This window comes from Folsomia candida, unplaced genomic scaffold (assembly GCF_002217175.1).
Source record: "Folsomia candida strain VU population unplaced genomic scaffold, ASM221717v1 Fcan01_Sc006, whole genome shotgun sequence".
Lineage (NCBI taxonomy): Eukaryota > Metazoa > Arthropoda > Collembola > Entomobryomorpha > Isotomidae > Folsomia > Folsomia candida.
In genome coordinates this window covers 4,749,531-4,764,120 of record NW_019091198.1, presented here as the reverse complement: position 1 = coordinate 4,764,120, position 14,590 = coordinate 4,749,531, and the positions used below count along the sequence as shown (strand labels likewise).

The following is a 14,590-nucleotide window of genomic DNA, read 5'->3' as shown; positions in this document are numbered from 1 at the left end:
AAATGAATAATGGGAATTGCCCTGACATAAGTTTTCGCGAGTAACGTATTTGGGGGGAAATATATCGCGAAATAAAGTCCGGCTGTTCCTCTCAGTCAACATGAGAGAAATGGGGAGCAAACAATTGGTGCAAAATATATATCACTTGTCTTCTACAAAGTTAAACTTTCCACTCGTCGCTAGAAAGGCTAAAGGAGATCCTAAAGACAAATAGGCAGAAGAATTCGACCCCACTTCCAGGTTCAGGTGTCCACATCCACTGCTCTGGCCCAAGTTACGACGACTACTTTAGCAGATTTCACCCAGATTCGAGATTTATTTATCTCGGCGGCTGGAAGAAATGAATTTGCGAATGTGTGGCTTTGATGAATTAGGAGTATTTGGGTTATTGTAGGATTACGAAATAGTAAAGTTTTATTTGCCTTGGCTCACTTTACGACAAGACAAATTCCGGCCTTATCCATATGCATTTGCCAAATTGTTACCGCAACGACTACCTTTATGACCACCGAAATTGGCTCATCAATTGTATAACTCGGAAGCAACAACTCGACCAAGTTGTGCAGAATCGTTAACTATCCGCCTTTATTTCAATCTGCTAGACCCGTGTAGATAGTTGTCATACAAGTTGTTTTCAATTATTAATTTTATTTATAAAAAGCGCTTCAGCCTAACCCCAAAAAGCTCATCAGTCATCATCCAGCTGATATTCAGTGGTTTGCATAGACGTGCTTAAAATATTGTGACAGGAATTTTCGCAAGGACGATTTGTCATTTGGTGAATGTACATAGAAGATGAGGGCATTTTCTCTTTTGTGAAGATTTTAATACAAATAAATGGCCATCCCTCTTTTACTCCCGCAATGCGATGGTTTTTGTCCCATTTCACTGACATAAATAAAGTTTTCTCTTTATGTGTATCGGCCTCTGCCTATTTTTTCACTGCTTTGATTTCCTAGAAGGCACCAAGATTAAAGAAACATTTATTTCGACAATGATTAGTGAAAGTTATTGATTATTCTTCGTCAGACAAGCAGCACTATCCGGAAGTCATCAAGGATCAACGCTTTTGAATTTACAGACTCTTGTGGGATGAGCAGTTTGATCATCAGCGTCACTGCATGGCTGACCAGAGAAATAGGCTCCATTTAGTGTAGAAGAGCAAATCATTGCTTATTTATTTCTAATTATTTTCGGAATCCTTGATGATGATGAATAGTAGTGGGACCTAAACGTCTATTTTTGCCACTGTTGTTCCACGTCGAACAACTTTTACGCAGCAATTGGAAATAAATGAGTTTTTATTCCTTTTCTTGACTGCACATTCTGCTGGACTGAACATTTCATTTCGGTTCGGGTTCTCACCATAAGTCACTCGCTCAGGCAAATTTCAGGCAAATTTCTCTCTCTGCATTTGAGAAAAGCCACAGAAGAGCTGTTTTAATTGAAGAAGAGCTCATAATTATTTCCATGTTTTTGGGTGGCGGTGGTGGTTCTGCATGGTAATTAAAGTTGGAGGGAGTAAATAGAGGCTAGTTAAATTAGGATTAATTCTCGGGCTCATTTACCGCTTCGATGGTGTTTATGAAGAGAAAGTGGCGGCGTCAGAGATTGGAACGTAGAATTTCCTCCCCACCAGCTCATTTTCGTGAAAGCGCAACAAATTACAAGTACATTCTCCTTGCGTACATATTCCTAGAAGCGTAATCCCCTTTTGACGTACATGTATCAAAATATTTTTACCATTTCCTAGAATTCGAGTTCTGAGAATAAAATGTAGAATTAATTTGATGATTGAGCTCTAATTTTAGTTTGCGAAATCCTTCCATCATTCATGGTACGCATGTAGCAAGTAAGTACTGATAGCTGACTTACAGAAATGAAAGCAGTGAAATTGCTAATACAAAGGAATTCAATTCCACCAATAACGAGAATACTGTCAAAACAAATCAGTAGATCTCATTGTTCCACATTGCAAAATAGTTTGAAACATTCAACTTGTGATATGCTGATGACAGCCACACACAGTTTGTGTATTCCTTGAATTGGCTGAAAGGAATTTGAAACATTTTCAGCAAATGTTAAGTGTATGAAGTAGATAGGTTGCGGAGTCCTGGGTTTCCAAATTTCCAGAGAATTTCGCCAACCTTGTCTAATTCAGATTTCGTGAAATATGTATCTCATATAATTAGTTCATTTCCAGACTCGTGTGTATATCACTGAACAAAGTGTTGCATAAGAAAGGGAAATTTTAACTATGCAGATGCTCAACTATGCGGCATCAGCAGCAGCGAGGATGCTTCCATTCATTCTTAAACCTCGAGTATTTAATTTCAAGAATGCCGTCGTGAAATAATGACCTTATTTAAAATACGTATGACCTTGGCCTAAATTGTGCACTATTTTCAAAATCTTTTGTAAAATGATACGATTGAAAAATTTCTATCTACATATGCGACTTAAAAATAGTGACTAAAAATGTCTAGACTTTTTTCGTACCTATTTTCTCTTTTTCTAAAAAACGTTGTTTATTGTGTTTGTAGTTCCTGATGGGAAGCCGACTATAACTGCGGCCCAAAATGCGAGCTCCACGTCGATCCGCCTGGCGTGGCGTCCTCCCCAGAGGCACACGATTCACGGCGAGTTCATCGGCTACCGGTTGGCCTTCAGACCGCGTGACAAAGGAGTCGACTCGATCCAGGAAATTTATCTTCGCGACCCCAACATCGAGGTTCGTTTGTATAATTTGTAATAATAATAATAAGGAAATCTGATGTTCCGCTTCACATGCAGTTTCGTTTGCAAAGAGGCTGCTACGAAAATATAATGGCTTTCCTCAAAAGAACCAGTGCATACCAGGGAAATTACTAAACATCCAATAGGAATAGGAAACACCGCAGTGTTTGCATGTTTCGTAATGGTCATGACCAAAGAGAAACTAATCCATTTATTTCAAACCCTTTTTTCCCTTCACCTTCCACTTCCCATAATTTATAAAAATGCACTTACTCCGCCTTTTCATTTCATTCATGCAGTCATTCGCATTTTCCTGATGTACACTTTTCCCAGTCAACTTCCGCTTGCACACGATTACGCATTAAGCATTGTCCTCTAGACTTGCCTTCCAATTTTGATACCATAAACATAACATATATATTATAACGGTTGGACATGTTGTTAAAAATTTCAAATAGCCGGAAATTAGATAACAAAATGAATGCAATTGGTTCCTTTTTAAAAATGACTTCGTGACAACAAACTTTAAATTTACTGCTGATGACATTAAGAGAAAGCTAATCGGTATGTTGTTATGTGCTTAATTACAGTCGTACATTATACAAAAGTTGATGACTTTCACCCAGTACCTCGTCTCGCTTCAAGTGTTTAATCCGGAAGGGCTTGGTCCACCGACCACTGTGGCCGTCATTACGGACGAAGGAGGTAAGTAAAACTATTAATAATTATTAAATAATTATTACGAATAATATCAGCATACCAAAAAACGCATCCGAGTTCCGTTGCACTTACCTTTACATATGCGAATACATGGAGGATATATTGCTAATAAGTAAGTATATATATGAGTACAGTGTTGCAATGAAACACGAGAACAGGAAATTATGTGAAACCGTTTAATTTTGCACTAGTATGACGAATGACACAATACAGGTCAAACAAACAAACAGGCAAAAATTAAAGTGAATGTTCCTTCACGCAACATGGTAATTAATTCTGCTCGATCGGAATTTGTGCGTTGAATAATTCGGTACACGTATATTTACTTATTTCATAAACAAATGACTCTGCTGGAAAAGATCCATCCCGGATTTTATAGAGTTCTAATAACACGGTGGCAATAAAGTTAAAGTACATTAACATAAAGTGAAAACTCTCAAAAATCGGTTTGTGAAATGTTATCTAAGTAGAATAATGTGAATTTATGGACAATAACAATGTAGATAGAAATATTTTATATTTAGACAGATAAGGCAAAGCACATAAAGGGTCTTGAGGCAGGGTGAGATGAGAATCGAGAGAGAATGGCTGGTTTTCCGTTCGGGTCAGAGACGACATCTGTCCTGAATCCGAGCTAGCTTTCACTTTCCTTAGTCTTTCTCCAGATGACTTTCACCATCGCCACTGTGAGTGTTCAGTTGGCCATGACTCACTTTCCCCATCCAAATGTAATTTTGAGACTATTGAGACTTTTGATTTTCGGAAAATCCAATTTCAAAATCACAAGTTACAATTATCTCGGGGTTTAAAGATTTGTTTTTAGTTAGCTCATTGTACGATGGCACATTTTAAAGTAGTCCATACTCACCACATGATGGAGATTTATTAATTCACATGTAATTAAAATTAATAAAATTATTTGAATCATGTTGCAACTTACAAGTAGTAAGACTAGACAGCCTAGTAAGATGTACACTACTTTTGTTAAACTCGAAAAATTTATCAGTATTGTAATTATGGTTTGAAGGAATTTTATGTCTTTAATGTTCAATTCTTGAAAGTCAGTTGAATTACACAGATTAAAATACGGAGGACCTTGGTTTTTGTGGAATTGATGTGTTTATTACACAATCTTCAATTTTTCTATCACTCCTAATTTTATACTATGATAAGTTTGAAGCACTAAAATAATTGTTAATGTATTTTTCGAATGGTAAACACCACTTGCATATAGTAATCTGCAAAAATAAGAAGCTACAGAAAACGAGTTTTAAATACGTGGTTCATATGCATCGCCAACCCAAGCCTAGTTGAGATTTGGGAGAGACAAAGACAAATCAATGTGCAAACAAAGACTTTGAGCTACGCCCGTGGGTTGCAGATGGAGCAAAGTGTTCGTTTTCTGGCTCAAAATCATTACATGGTTCTTGCTGGGTGAGGCTTTAACACTTAATAAGTTTGCACTTTTAATTTCAACCACATTTTATCAAATACGATACGATGATATCAACATTTGTCCTTCTTCTCTGCTAGTGTCCAGAGGTCATCTGCCTACTACCTATATTTAGCCATTTGTCAACAATACATTAAACAGATACATGTATGACTAATGCCTGATTTCATGACGCTGCATTCATCAAATGATTGAATTTAGTAAATCTCTGCCCTTTACAATATGCATGTAAAATAATCGCTACACACTTTGCTTTGTCGTGGATGGATTTTGGAAGAGTGCACAAAATGCACTCTTCCTTGGTTGGCAATCATATCATAGCTGGGAGATTGTGTTACGTTCCAAAAGACTGCTGCTAAATACAAAGACATGGAGAACCGACCCATCCAAAATCATGCTTGCGATGCATACCAACACTATAAGAGTACGGGAGAAGGACCATGTGTTGTTTGTAGTAGTAGTAATCAGTGTGTGTGTAGTAGGTGGAGGGTATGAACACAGATGTTGTACAATTTTCTACCCTTAAAAGAACAATGAAGTCTCCGTTTTCTCCCCCGCACTCATTCCACAGGAGATAATGAAAAACTAGATCTCTAGATCTGTATATTTTATGAATCAATATTAACATAACATTTTTGTAGATAGCTTTGTACAAAATTGATACATATCACCAGCACCAACAGAACAACCACCACCACCATCGTCGTATCATATCATCAAATGGATGGATAAGCCATGCAAGCACGACCAACCAAAATCTCCAACTTTAAGCAACGAGCTACATACACACGAATTACATTTACATGGGGTTTGCAGCCTTTCTTTAATGCAAACTTTTTTATTGAGTTCCTCTACTGCTCTCGGTTCTCCTCTGGTTTGGCTGGTGTTGAATGCGGCTGTTCAGCTCAGTTCAGTTGGTGGTGTCGTGCAGGCGAGTAGTGTTACTTGTTCATACTCGGTCGTCGGATCAAATCATACTGTGTTGTTGTTATTGGTCGGTGCCTGGTTTTGCTGGTTTGTGGCCAGAACATTGTACTCATCGTATCGTATCTGCTGCTTCTGATGATCAGATTCTCATTCGAGAAGAGATAGACAACAAAAATTGATAGTTGTTGGATAATTGATCCAAATTGAGGAGATCGCTTGATATTCGGATCCTGAAATCAACATGCAATGCAAATTCCAGTCCATTGAGTGAGAAAGCTGATCAATTTTCATTCCAACCTGTTCAGGAGGAGCTGAAAACACAAAATGTTGTTTAGGTAGGAAAAAAATCTCTGAAAACCTGATGTGTTGGTTCTTTGTCAGAGTTTGCAAAAAAACACTGAGGGGATTATTGTGACTTTGTGCAAGTTTTGATAAAACTTTAAAACTTTTAGTGATAAATTTAATGCCAGGACAAAAGATATTAAAATGGAAAGGAAAAGGACAATTGCATAGTTGCAGACAGTGCATTGACTGAAATTTGTGAATTGGGGTACTTAATCTGAGGAAATACGAAATTGATTCCGCCGACAAGAAGAATACAATTTTAAAAGTTAACAATAATGGTGTGGCTGTAATCAGGTAACTTTTTCTCTATTTACATACATACATATTTTTGTCATTTAAATGGATTTCGAAAAGTTAAAGCTTCAAACGAAATGTTTCCGAACACGATGTAACTGCTGCAAAATGTTTATAAATGTTACCCGAGTCAGGTTTTATTGTAAGTTAACGGTATATTGAGCATTTAAATTTAGTAACTTGGTGCATGACTAGTCTTGTTGAATGGATGATGTCAATATAATTCCGAGTAAAATTATATGCTTGGGTCCACATCTTCATTTCATAGCACGATCCAATGTCCTTTGACTCTGGATTTATGCGACGCTTTGCATAATATGGTCTTTGGCAACAAGGCAACGTTATAATGGACTATATGTGCTAATTGCCATTCCAAACATTAAATGAGGAAGGTTGCGAATACTTAAGCATGCTGGTGGTTTGCAACTGACTAAATCAATTTTGCGGACAACAATCACGGTCAGCCAGGCATGACCATAGCTAAAGTTCGGGAGAGACTGCAACGTTAAATGTTTCCCCATGACTTTTCCGAAGTAGGGTTCCATCCGTCCTCAAAATTTAAATATTTATGTATGACATTAACATATTAAAGGAATAAGACGTGCATTTAGTAGTGGGTAAAGATTTGCCGTGAAAATTCACGAGTTAAGGTTGTCCCACCCCCACCTAACTCATGGTCAGAAAAAAAGTCCTTCGAAATTTTGGCATACATAGTTTCGCCGACTAATAATATCTGACTGGCTGACGATATTATCGTCATCATCATCTTCCAGTATAGAAGCATTGCCCTTTAGTAAAGTATTTGACATTCAGGTTCCGATGACCATCGTCCAAAGACCTGAGAATATTTTATATGTGTAGGTATAGATTCACATTTATGATTTGAGGACATCGTCTATCTAGTCTATAATTTTCTCTCTATATAAATCAAATCTGATAGCTTGGGTGCGATCCACCTTCCGACATTGCTACTCTGAAGCATACACTTGATGTCAATTTATAATCAGTTTGCTGTATTATTGAGAACAAATGTCAAACTCATACCACGATACTTGAGAATGACAAGAATTCATCAGAGCTTGAATGAAGTGGCACTTTTTACTTCATAGGGAAGAAAAATCCTTGATTTGGTTCTCACAAGAGCAGAGTGATAAAGTTAATTAGTGCGTTGAATTAAGTCTCGATAGCTTTATTGACACCACTCCCAGCGCAAAGATGCCCCATTTTTAATACTTTCATTTTGCGTATTTATACAAACTAACTGACACGATGTGAGATAACTTTGTATTACAGTTTACATTGGCCATTACATTGACCAGATCATTGACAGGAAATCAGAGAATTAAACAAACGTAAAAGCACATATATAATATCCTTCTGATTCTATAAGAGTTTCATGATGATGAAAATGAGAGGAGGCGAAGAAGGAACAAATGAGTCAGCCACATTTATTTGAAGCGTCTTGTTTGAGAGCTTATTTATTCTCACTGTTAAATGAAGTTGGCTTGCCTCTAGTGGTGGCGTCGTGGGCGATTGCATTTGTCATTCAACTTTCTGTTCTTGGTTGATGTGCTAAACGACGGCGAAATGCATAGTTTAGTGTGTCCACAACATTAAGTTCAAATTGAAAGGATTATGCATTGTATCTCAATTCATTATAAAAATAGGAATTTTTGAGACAAATGTTCCTCACTAGACGTCAGTTTTAACGGAATAATTTCCCATTTAATAATTCTGTTGCCTTAAACTATAAGTAATTACCATCATTATTGTAAAGGCAGAGGTTCCTACTTATTGCAAGCAGTATGTATTTGCATAGATGTTTAAACAGAAGTTGAAGTGATTTCCCACAACAAACGGTTAAACAAATTAATGTAACATTGTAACCCTTTTGCAAATTTATACAATTAATGAGTTACGCTTGTATCAAACAATAGAGCACCTTCTAAACCCAATTAAGTGAGTCAAGTCCCATCCGTGGATTAATTTGATCTTAATTGGGTTACCTTAGTTAGGCTAGATTTGGTGGGTGTGAGTCACTTGAACTTTCCTGGTAAACTCCTCTTAATGTTGTATGAATAAGAAGAACCACTTATCAAGAAGAGTTACATCCTTGCAATTGGCATGAGAAAATGCAAACCTGCTAAAATAGTGTAGCAACCAAATGCTAATCCTGTTAGTTTATGTAATGTAAATAAATGAATGGGAAATGCAGAAATGGCACGAAACAAAAGCATCAGATAAGAGACAACTACAGCGAGTCTGGTTCAGTCAGATCTCTGTCAAATCCAGTCCGTCTAAATTTAAATTCAATTCTGCTTCTTCTTATCAATATCCGTTTGATTTAGGATTAGTTCGCTAGTCTAGTAGATTTCGCATTTTGTCCGTTGTTCATTTTCATTTATTGGATTGGACTAAACCAACACATGAACGGCAACGATGGAAAATAATTGAATCTGCAGTCTAACCGATTTATCATGTATTATTCAAAGCTCATTTATGATCGTCACAAAGTAAACTAGGTTTTGTCAACTTTAGACGACATGGCACTGGACCGTTGAACGTTCTTCATTATCAACATACTGCTCGGCTCTACTAAATAAGCTGCATTTACAATCCTTGTTGAATGTTAGTTGAATCGATTCATTTGGCTGATTGTGATATTCAGATGAACTAAAGGATAAACTGTGAAATGTTATTATTGGTTTAAAGTATGTTTGTCTTTGACGTGAAGTTTATCTATCTCGCTGGGATTTTGTGGACTTAATTAAATGTGCGTGTCTACAAATACAGCGAGTTTTAGATTAATCTTGCTTAAAATTAGCACTTTTTTCAAATTTGTATTCTTGCTTTAAAATTCTGGATTGCTAAAAAATAAAGGTCTCCGTTCTATTCACACTCTTCATCTGCTGTACATATGCAGGGATTATATAAGTTGGAATTCACTCTTGTGCTCTTTGAATATATTTTTGTCCCAATGTTTTAACTATCAGAGTTTGAAATACAGTTAGAATAAGAAAAAGTATTTTTATCCATTTGTGTTATGTAGCGATGTTGCATAAATTGTTTATTGCAATTCAATGGACATTAAAATTGCTGAATTTTCTGGCGTCATTCAAATATTCCTTAAGATTTCTATTCATTGGTACTTTGGTAGAGCTTATAAATATATTACATATTTATTTTCAAATAAAATCTTCATATTCTAACGTATTGCACAAACTTGTCAAACTCTAAGGTAAACATTCTTTGGCACAAAACCAAGAAACAGAGGACAATCTTTCTTCACTGTTGTATATTTTCATGCCGTCCTAATCTGCCTCTGGTCTTGCTAATTTTTACATAAGCATATTAAAGCATAAGATAAATATAAAATTTTAAATTAAACGTTACACCAATCATACAATATCGGAACGATATATCCGCTTGGAGAAAATGAATGTGTAAAACAATCGAACATTATTTATTTTTAACGTGGTGGTTTAATTGTTCACGATCCACAACAATTTTTATTATGAAGAAGAAGGTGTTTTTAGCGTGTTACCAGTTGTTGATGAGGCTCAAGGGAATAGCATGAAAGGAATTTCGTGTAAACAATTTAATTACTACCGGAATAGTAATAAAAAATAAGACGCTGCACACGAAATGTAGCAATAGGGTGAAACCAAATTGGGTATCCGTGCCTTCCGTTAACTAGCGTGTAAAACGCTCGAAACTGACATTTTCTAACTTTGACCTCGTCCACACAGTCACGGGGTGATCGTACGACAAAACTATGAAGATTTCTGAAATACGCGAGCCCAAACTACGTCTAAACTCCTCCCCAAAAATTAGAAACACTTTGGTGTAAATCTCATCTCTATATTCGCAGTCGTTCATAAGTTAGTTATCGTGAATAGAGACCGACGTGCGGACAGACAGACAGACAAGACATTCCCATAGCATGGTTTCTTCTTATAATTATCGGAACATACAACTTGAAGTCCAGTTTAAGTTACATCACTAAAGAATTTGGGAATAACATTTTTGAAACTGGATCAAATGTTCCATTCATTAACTTTTTACTAAACAAGTAGTGTGATCGTGTTCAGAGATAAAAGGAGATCTCAAAGTTCAACAAGGTATGATCGCTGGCTAAGTATGCGTATTACTGAATCTCACTCTACTCACAGCAGAACACATCATAATTTATTTTGTTAAGGTTCCTATAAATCTGTATGTTTAATAAGTAAACTGTTACCTCATTCCATTGTCTTACATGCACATTATGCGTATAAGGAATAGGTATGAATATGTTGCAGTAATCTTGCACAATGCGGTTGCTGCATTCAATTGCATTAAAAAGCAAAGTTTTTTGTTAACCTTACTTGTTTATATTTTTATTAAAATTGCACATCTTAGCCACGTATAGAGCAAAGCAATACTTTTTATGTTAGTGCTTTTTGTTGCAATATGTCATTTATATTTAGCATTTCCGGTATTTGTTTGGTAAAACCACATTTTCGTTGTGGGTAATTCTATTTAGTAATATTAGTCAGGACGGTAGTGATACAATTACCTAGCAGCGAATTGTAGCAGAAATTGTTGGTTTTCCTACTTAATTTCTCTAGTCGTTTGATTTTTAGTTATCCAACATACAATTTTGATCAATTTTAAATTAATATGTCGACCTCATTTCATAGACGGCAATATTCTTTTTGACAACTGAAACTACAAAAGAACAAAGGATACAAGAGATCTGATAAATTATAAATTCTGATGAATATTTAAAATTTTAATTTGACACTCGATGGCATGACATTTACGACTGAGGATGAAAGAACTTAAATTAGAAAGGAATGGAGTTTTATTATAACCGGAGATGAGGAGTTTTTAGAGAAGCATGTAATTTGTAAGTTGGTTCACCCTTAAATTTATCGTTAACGGAATTCGCAAGGTCAACAAAATACGCAAATGACGAATAAAGAACATATCTGATGCTAATCAAAATGCTTACTATGCACTCTGAGCATGTATTTATGTAAGAAATAAAAATTTGAACGCACATTAGAACGGACGAAGAAAGTGTCAACTTACACAGGACACTTTGTCCTAAAAAGAAAAATTGTTATTGAAAATTTATTTGTGCGCCACAAATAATTCTCACGCTTTTCAAGATCTTTGAGCTTTTGACGTCTATGGGTGACACTTGAACCTGGTGAGCTCGAGTTGCTGAAAATAAAATCCTAAGAGTAGCAATATTCTAAAATATTTGCAAGTCTTGTGTTGTTCATAAAGCTGCCGTTAGCTGATAAATTAACTTATCTTTGAATGAGTAGACGGTTACGAATGACGAGGTATCACATGTCATACGATATTATGTAGCTGAAAATAACTTCACTTGTTAGTTTTCAACCAGACATTGCAAAGTCCAACGTGGCTAATAAAAGGGTGATGACTGATCACATAATAATTTTTATGAGATTGATGAGTGCAGCTCAGGCAAGATGAAGGGAATAAATAATTTAGGGATTCGAAATGCGGAAGAATAACCACTGTGTACTGATTGCTCACATTCATCCATCTGCAATTATTTAACAGAGAGATTCTCTGTTACTTTTAAATTTCGTGGCGTGGTGGATATGTAATATCAATCAAAAACATGCTCTGTCATTTCATTAATAATTCATGCTGGTAATAAGGATCTATTGCTTTCAAACTTACCTAATTTAGTGCCATAATATACAATTGTTGTAGGCAGTGTGCCTAATATCCTTGCACAAATTGATCGATAGAGCCAAAATAAGGTAGTCATTATGTAGCATCACCGTTGTGCTGTTCGGCTGCAAGTGACAGAATCGCAGAATGTTTTTGAAATCTCGACATAAATTTTATATTATGTTGAGTAAATTCCCCCAATATTTTTTGGGCATGATCAATCAAATCTGGCCACGTCTCGATTATAAACCCCATGGAAAAATTCTTCTATAGGAGATTGTTTGGCTTGTGAGTTGAAACGCAGTTTCAGACGACAAACGAAGTTGGTTGGTAGTGGTGCAAAGCAGGAGGTAAATTGAATTATCAAAAAATTGGAATTGCTAATTAACAGTTGCTTGATGCCGTGGGGAAGTTGGAGACTTGACGAGAGTCTTGCTTACGAAGCCACAAATATTGCCTATTGAATATATAGATATTCATTATTGCAGGATGAGTTCATGCTTTACTCATTTTTGACAATAATAATAACTTTGTTTGTTGAAATTCTGTGAGGTGATTAACGGTCTTTGTACTTTTCAGCGTTATAATAAAACAGAAAGTGTGTCCCGTTGTCAGAATTCAAATCTTTTGTACTCTCACTCCTGAAGTGAATGAGTAAGCATAAAATTCAACATGCAAATTAATTTCTTGGCAATATCTATACTAATAATTTACTGCTACATGCATTTATTGGGTTTAGTGATGGTAATAAATAGAACATTCCCTTTGAAATCCGAGAAGAATCTGTCGCCAGACGATTGTAAGGGATTCATATTGCTGGACACATTATAAGTATTACGCTGTGGTATTCACTCGAAAGATATTTTTGGTGAAATTGGATGCCGGTCAATTTGACAGACTATTTCTCGTGATTTCCATCACAAAGAAAATGTCGAGTAAACGAATGAATCTTGATGATGTAGAAACTAGACAAATTTTGTCCTGTGTTAAACTTTGAGCTCCATGTAAATAATTGGTCCAACTTTCTTTAGTTTCAATTATTTTAACCAATTACCTGGAGTTAATGATTGTTGAACAGACATGCTGGTCGCCCGTTGGCTGGTTTATTTTGTACAATGAAGTTCTCCCCGAAACTTCCGAAAGCTTAATTGAGATTCATTATACATTAAATACAAAAGTTGTCGTTGTCAGAAGCACCCCAACCAAGCAAACTTTTACATGTCCATGCCTTGTATTTATTACAAATTCATGTACATGCACAAAGTTACACTCCTTGTCGTCACGATAATCGATGTTCGGAAACACGTTCGAAGCTTTAAGTTGTCATTTCCATTCCAAATGAGAGTTGAAATGTGGTGGGCTTGGGTAATGTAACCACAATATACTTTTATCCATATTTAGCACTGAAGGTCTAAAACGGCTGAAATGTCGCTGTCGTCGAAATAAGGATACAAGTCCAAAAGGATTACTACTCAACCACCACCAACCAAAAAACCAAGTAGCTAGCTAACTAACCACCATATCACCATCCAAAGCTGCTAGCGAGGAAGATTGAAATTGCAAGCGATGCAAGAAATCCAACCTCAGCCTGTGGCGCTACTGCCACAAAATTTATACATGTAACAATCAAATTGGACAGAAGACTAAAGAGCAGCTAAATTTTCCGCATTAGCTAAAGTCATAAAATAAAGAGAACGTAAATAATCACCAACCAACACTACTGCCTGCCTGCCTCCTGTCTCGAAGTGGAGATTCTCATTACAACTCTCAAACTTTGGTTGCATTTACATCTCATCTCTTCTCTCCTGCTGTTGCTGCTGCTGTGTGTGTGATGAGGATGAAAGTAAACAGGAAGGAAGTAGGGATGAAGGATGGGTCCCAGCCCTCCTTGCCAACCAATAACTGCCACAACAACTTTACATATTCTTTGAACCTCAAGATGCGGACAAGAAAGGGCTCTCTCAACGTCAAGATGTTAAAATGGTCCGTTCCCGTTTTTGGATTTATGGTGGCCGTCTGTGTCGGCATTCTTGGATCGATCCCTCTAGTATCTGCTGCCCCAGATTTAACTCTAGACGCCGAAGACAGATTTCAAGAAGAACTCGTGGAGTCAGATTTCGACTCGGAACTCTATGCTGGAGGTGGTGGAGAAATTCCTGGGGATGGCATTTTCTCTGAGGGGAAATTTCAACTCAGTCCTGATGACATTCAGGTGCATCAACACAAGATTCCCAATTCTGAAGATATGTCATCACTGGACTCGAACAACCCCTTGTTCCCCAACGGCGACAATGTCGTGGAACAACAAGAAGAAAAGGAAAGAATGGAAGAGAAAGACGTATTCGCTGGTTCTGACAAAGGTTCCCATAATTTTTTTGAATTTGTAACGAATCATTTACTTTTGATTACCATCCAATT

General features: G+C 36.4%; 1 protein-coding gene across 2 annotated transcripts in view; it reads left to right on the top strand.

Annotated features, from left to right (window-relative positions):
• Positions 1 to 14,590, top strand: part of LOC110850773 (tyrosine-protein phosphatase 99A) — a 134,073-nt gene that overhangs the window by 105,903 nt on the left and 13,580 nt on the right. The window contains exons 8-9 of one of the 2 annotated variants that reach the window (XM_022098332.2): positions 2,544 to 2,731; positions 3,327 to 3,441. In XM_022098332.2, coding sequence (XP_021954024.1) covers positions 2,544 to 2,731; positions 3,327 to 3,441 — 303 coding nt within the window. Of the gene's footprint in view, positions 1 to 2,543; positions 2,732 to 3,326; positions 3,442 to 5,822; positions 6,476 to 13,573; positions 14,533 to 14,590 lie in introns of those variants that run through there. The other variant, XM_035852636.1, reaches the window with a different exon arrangement.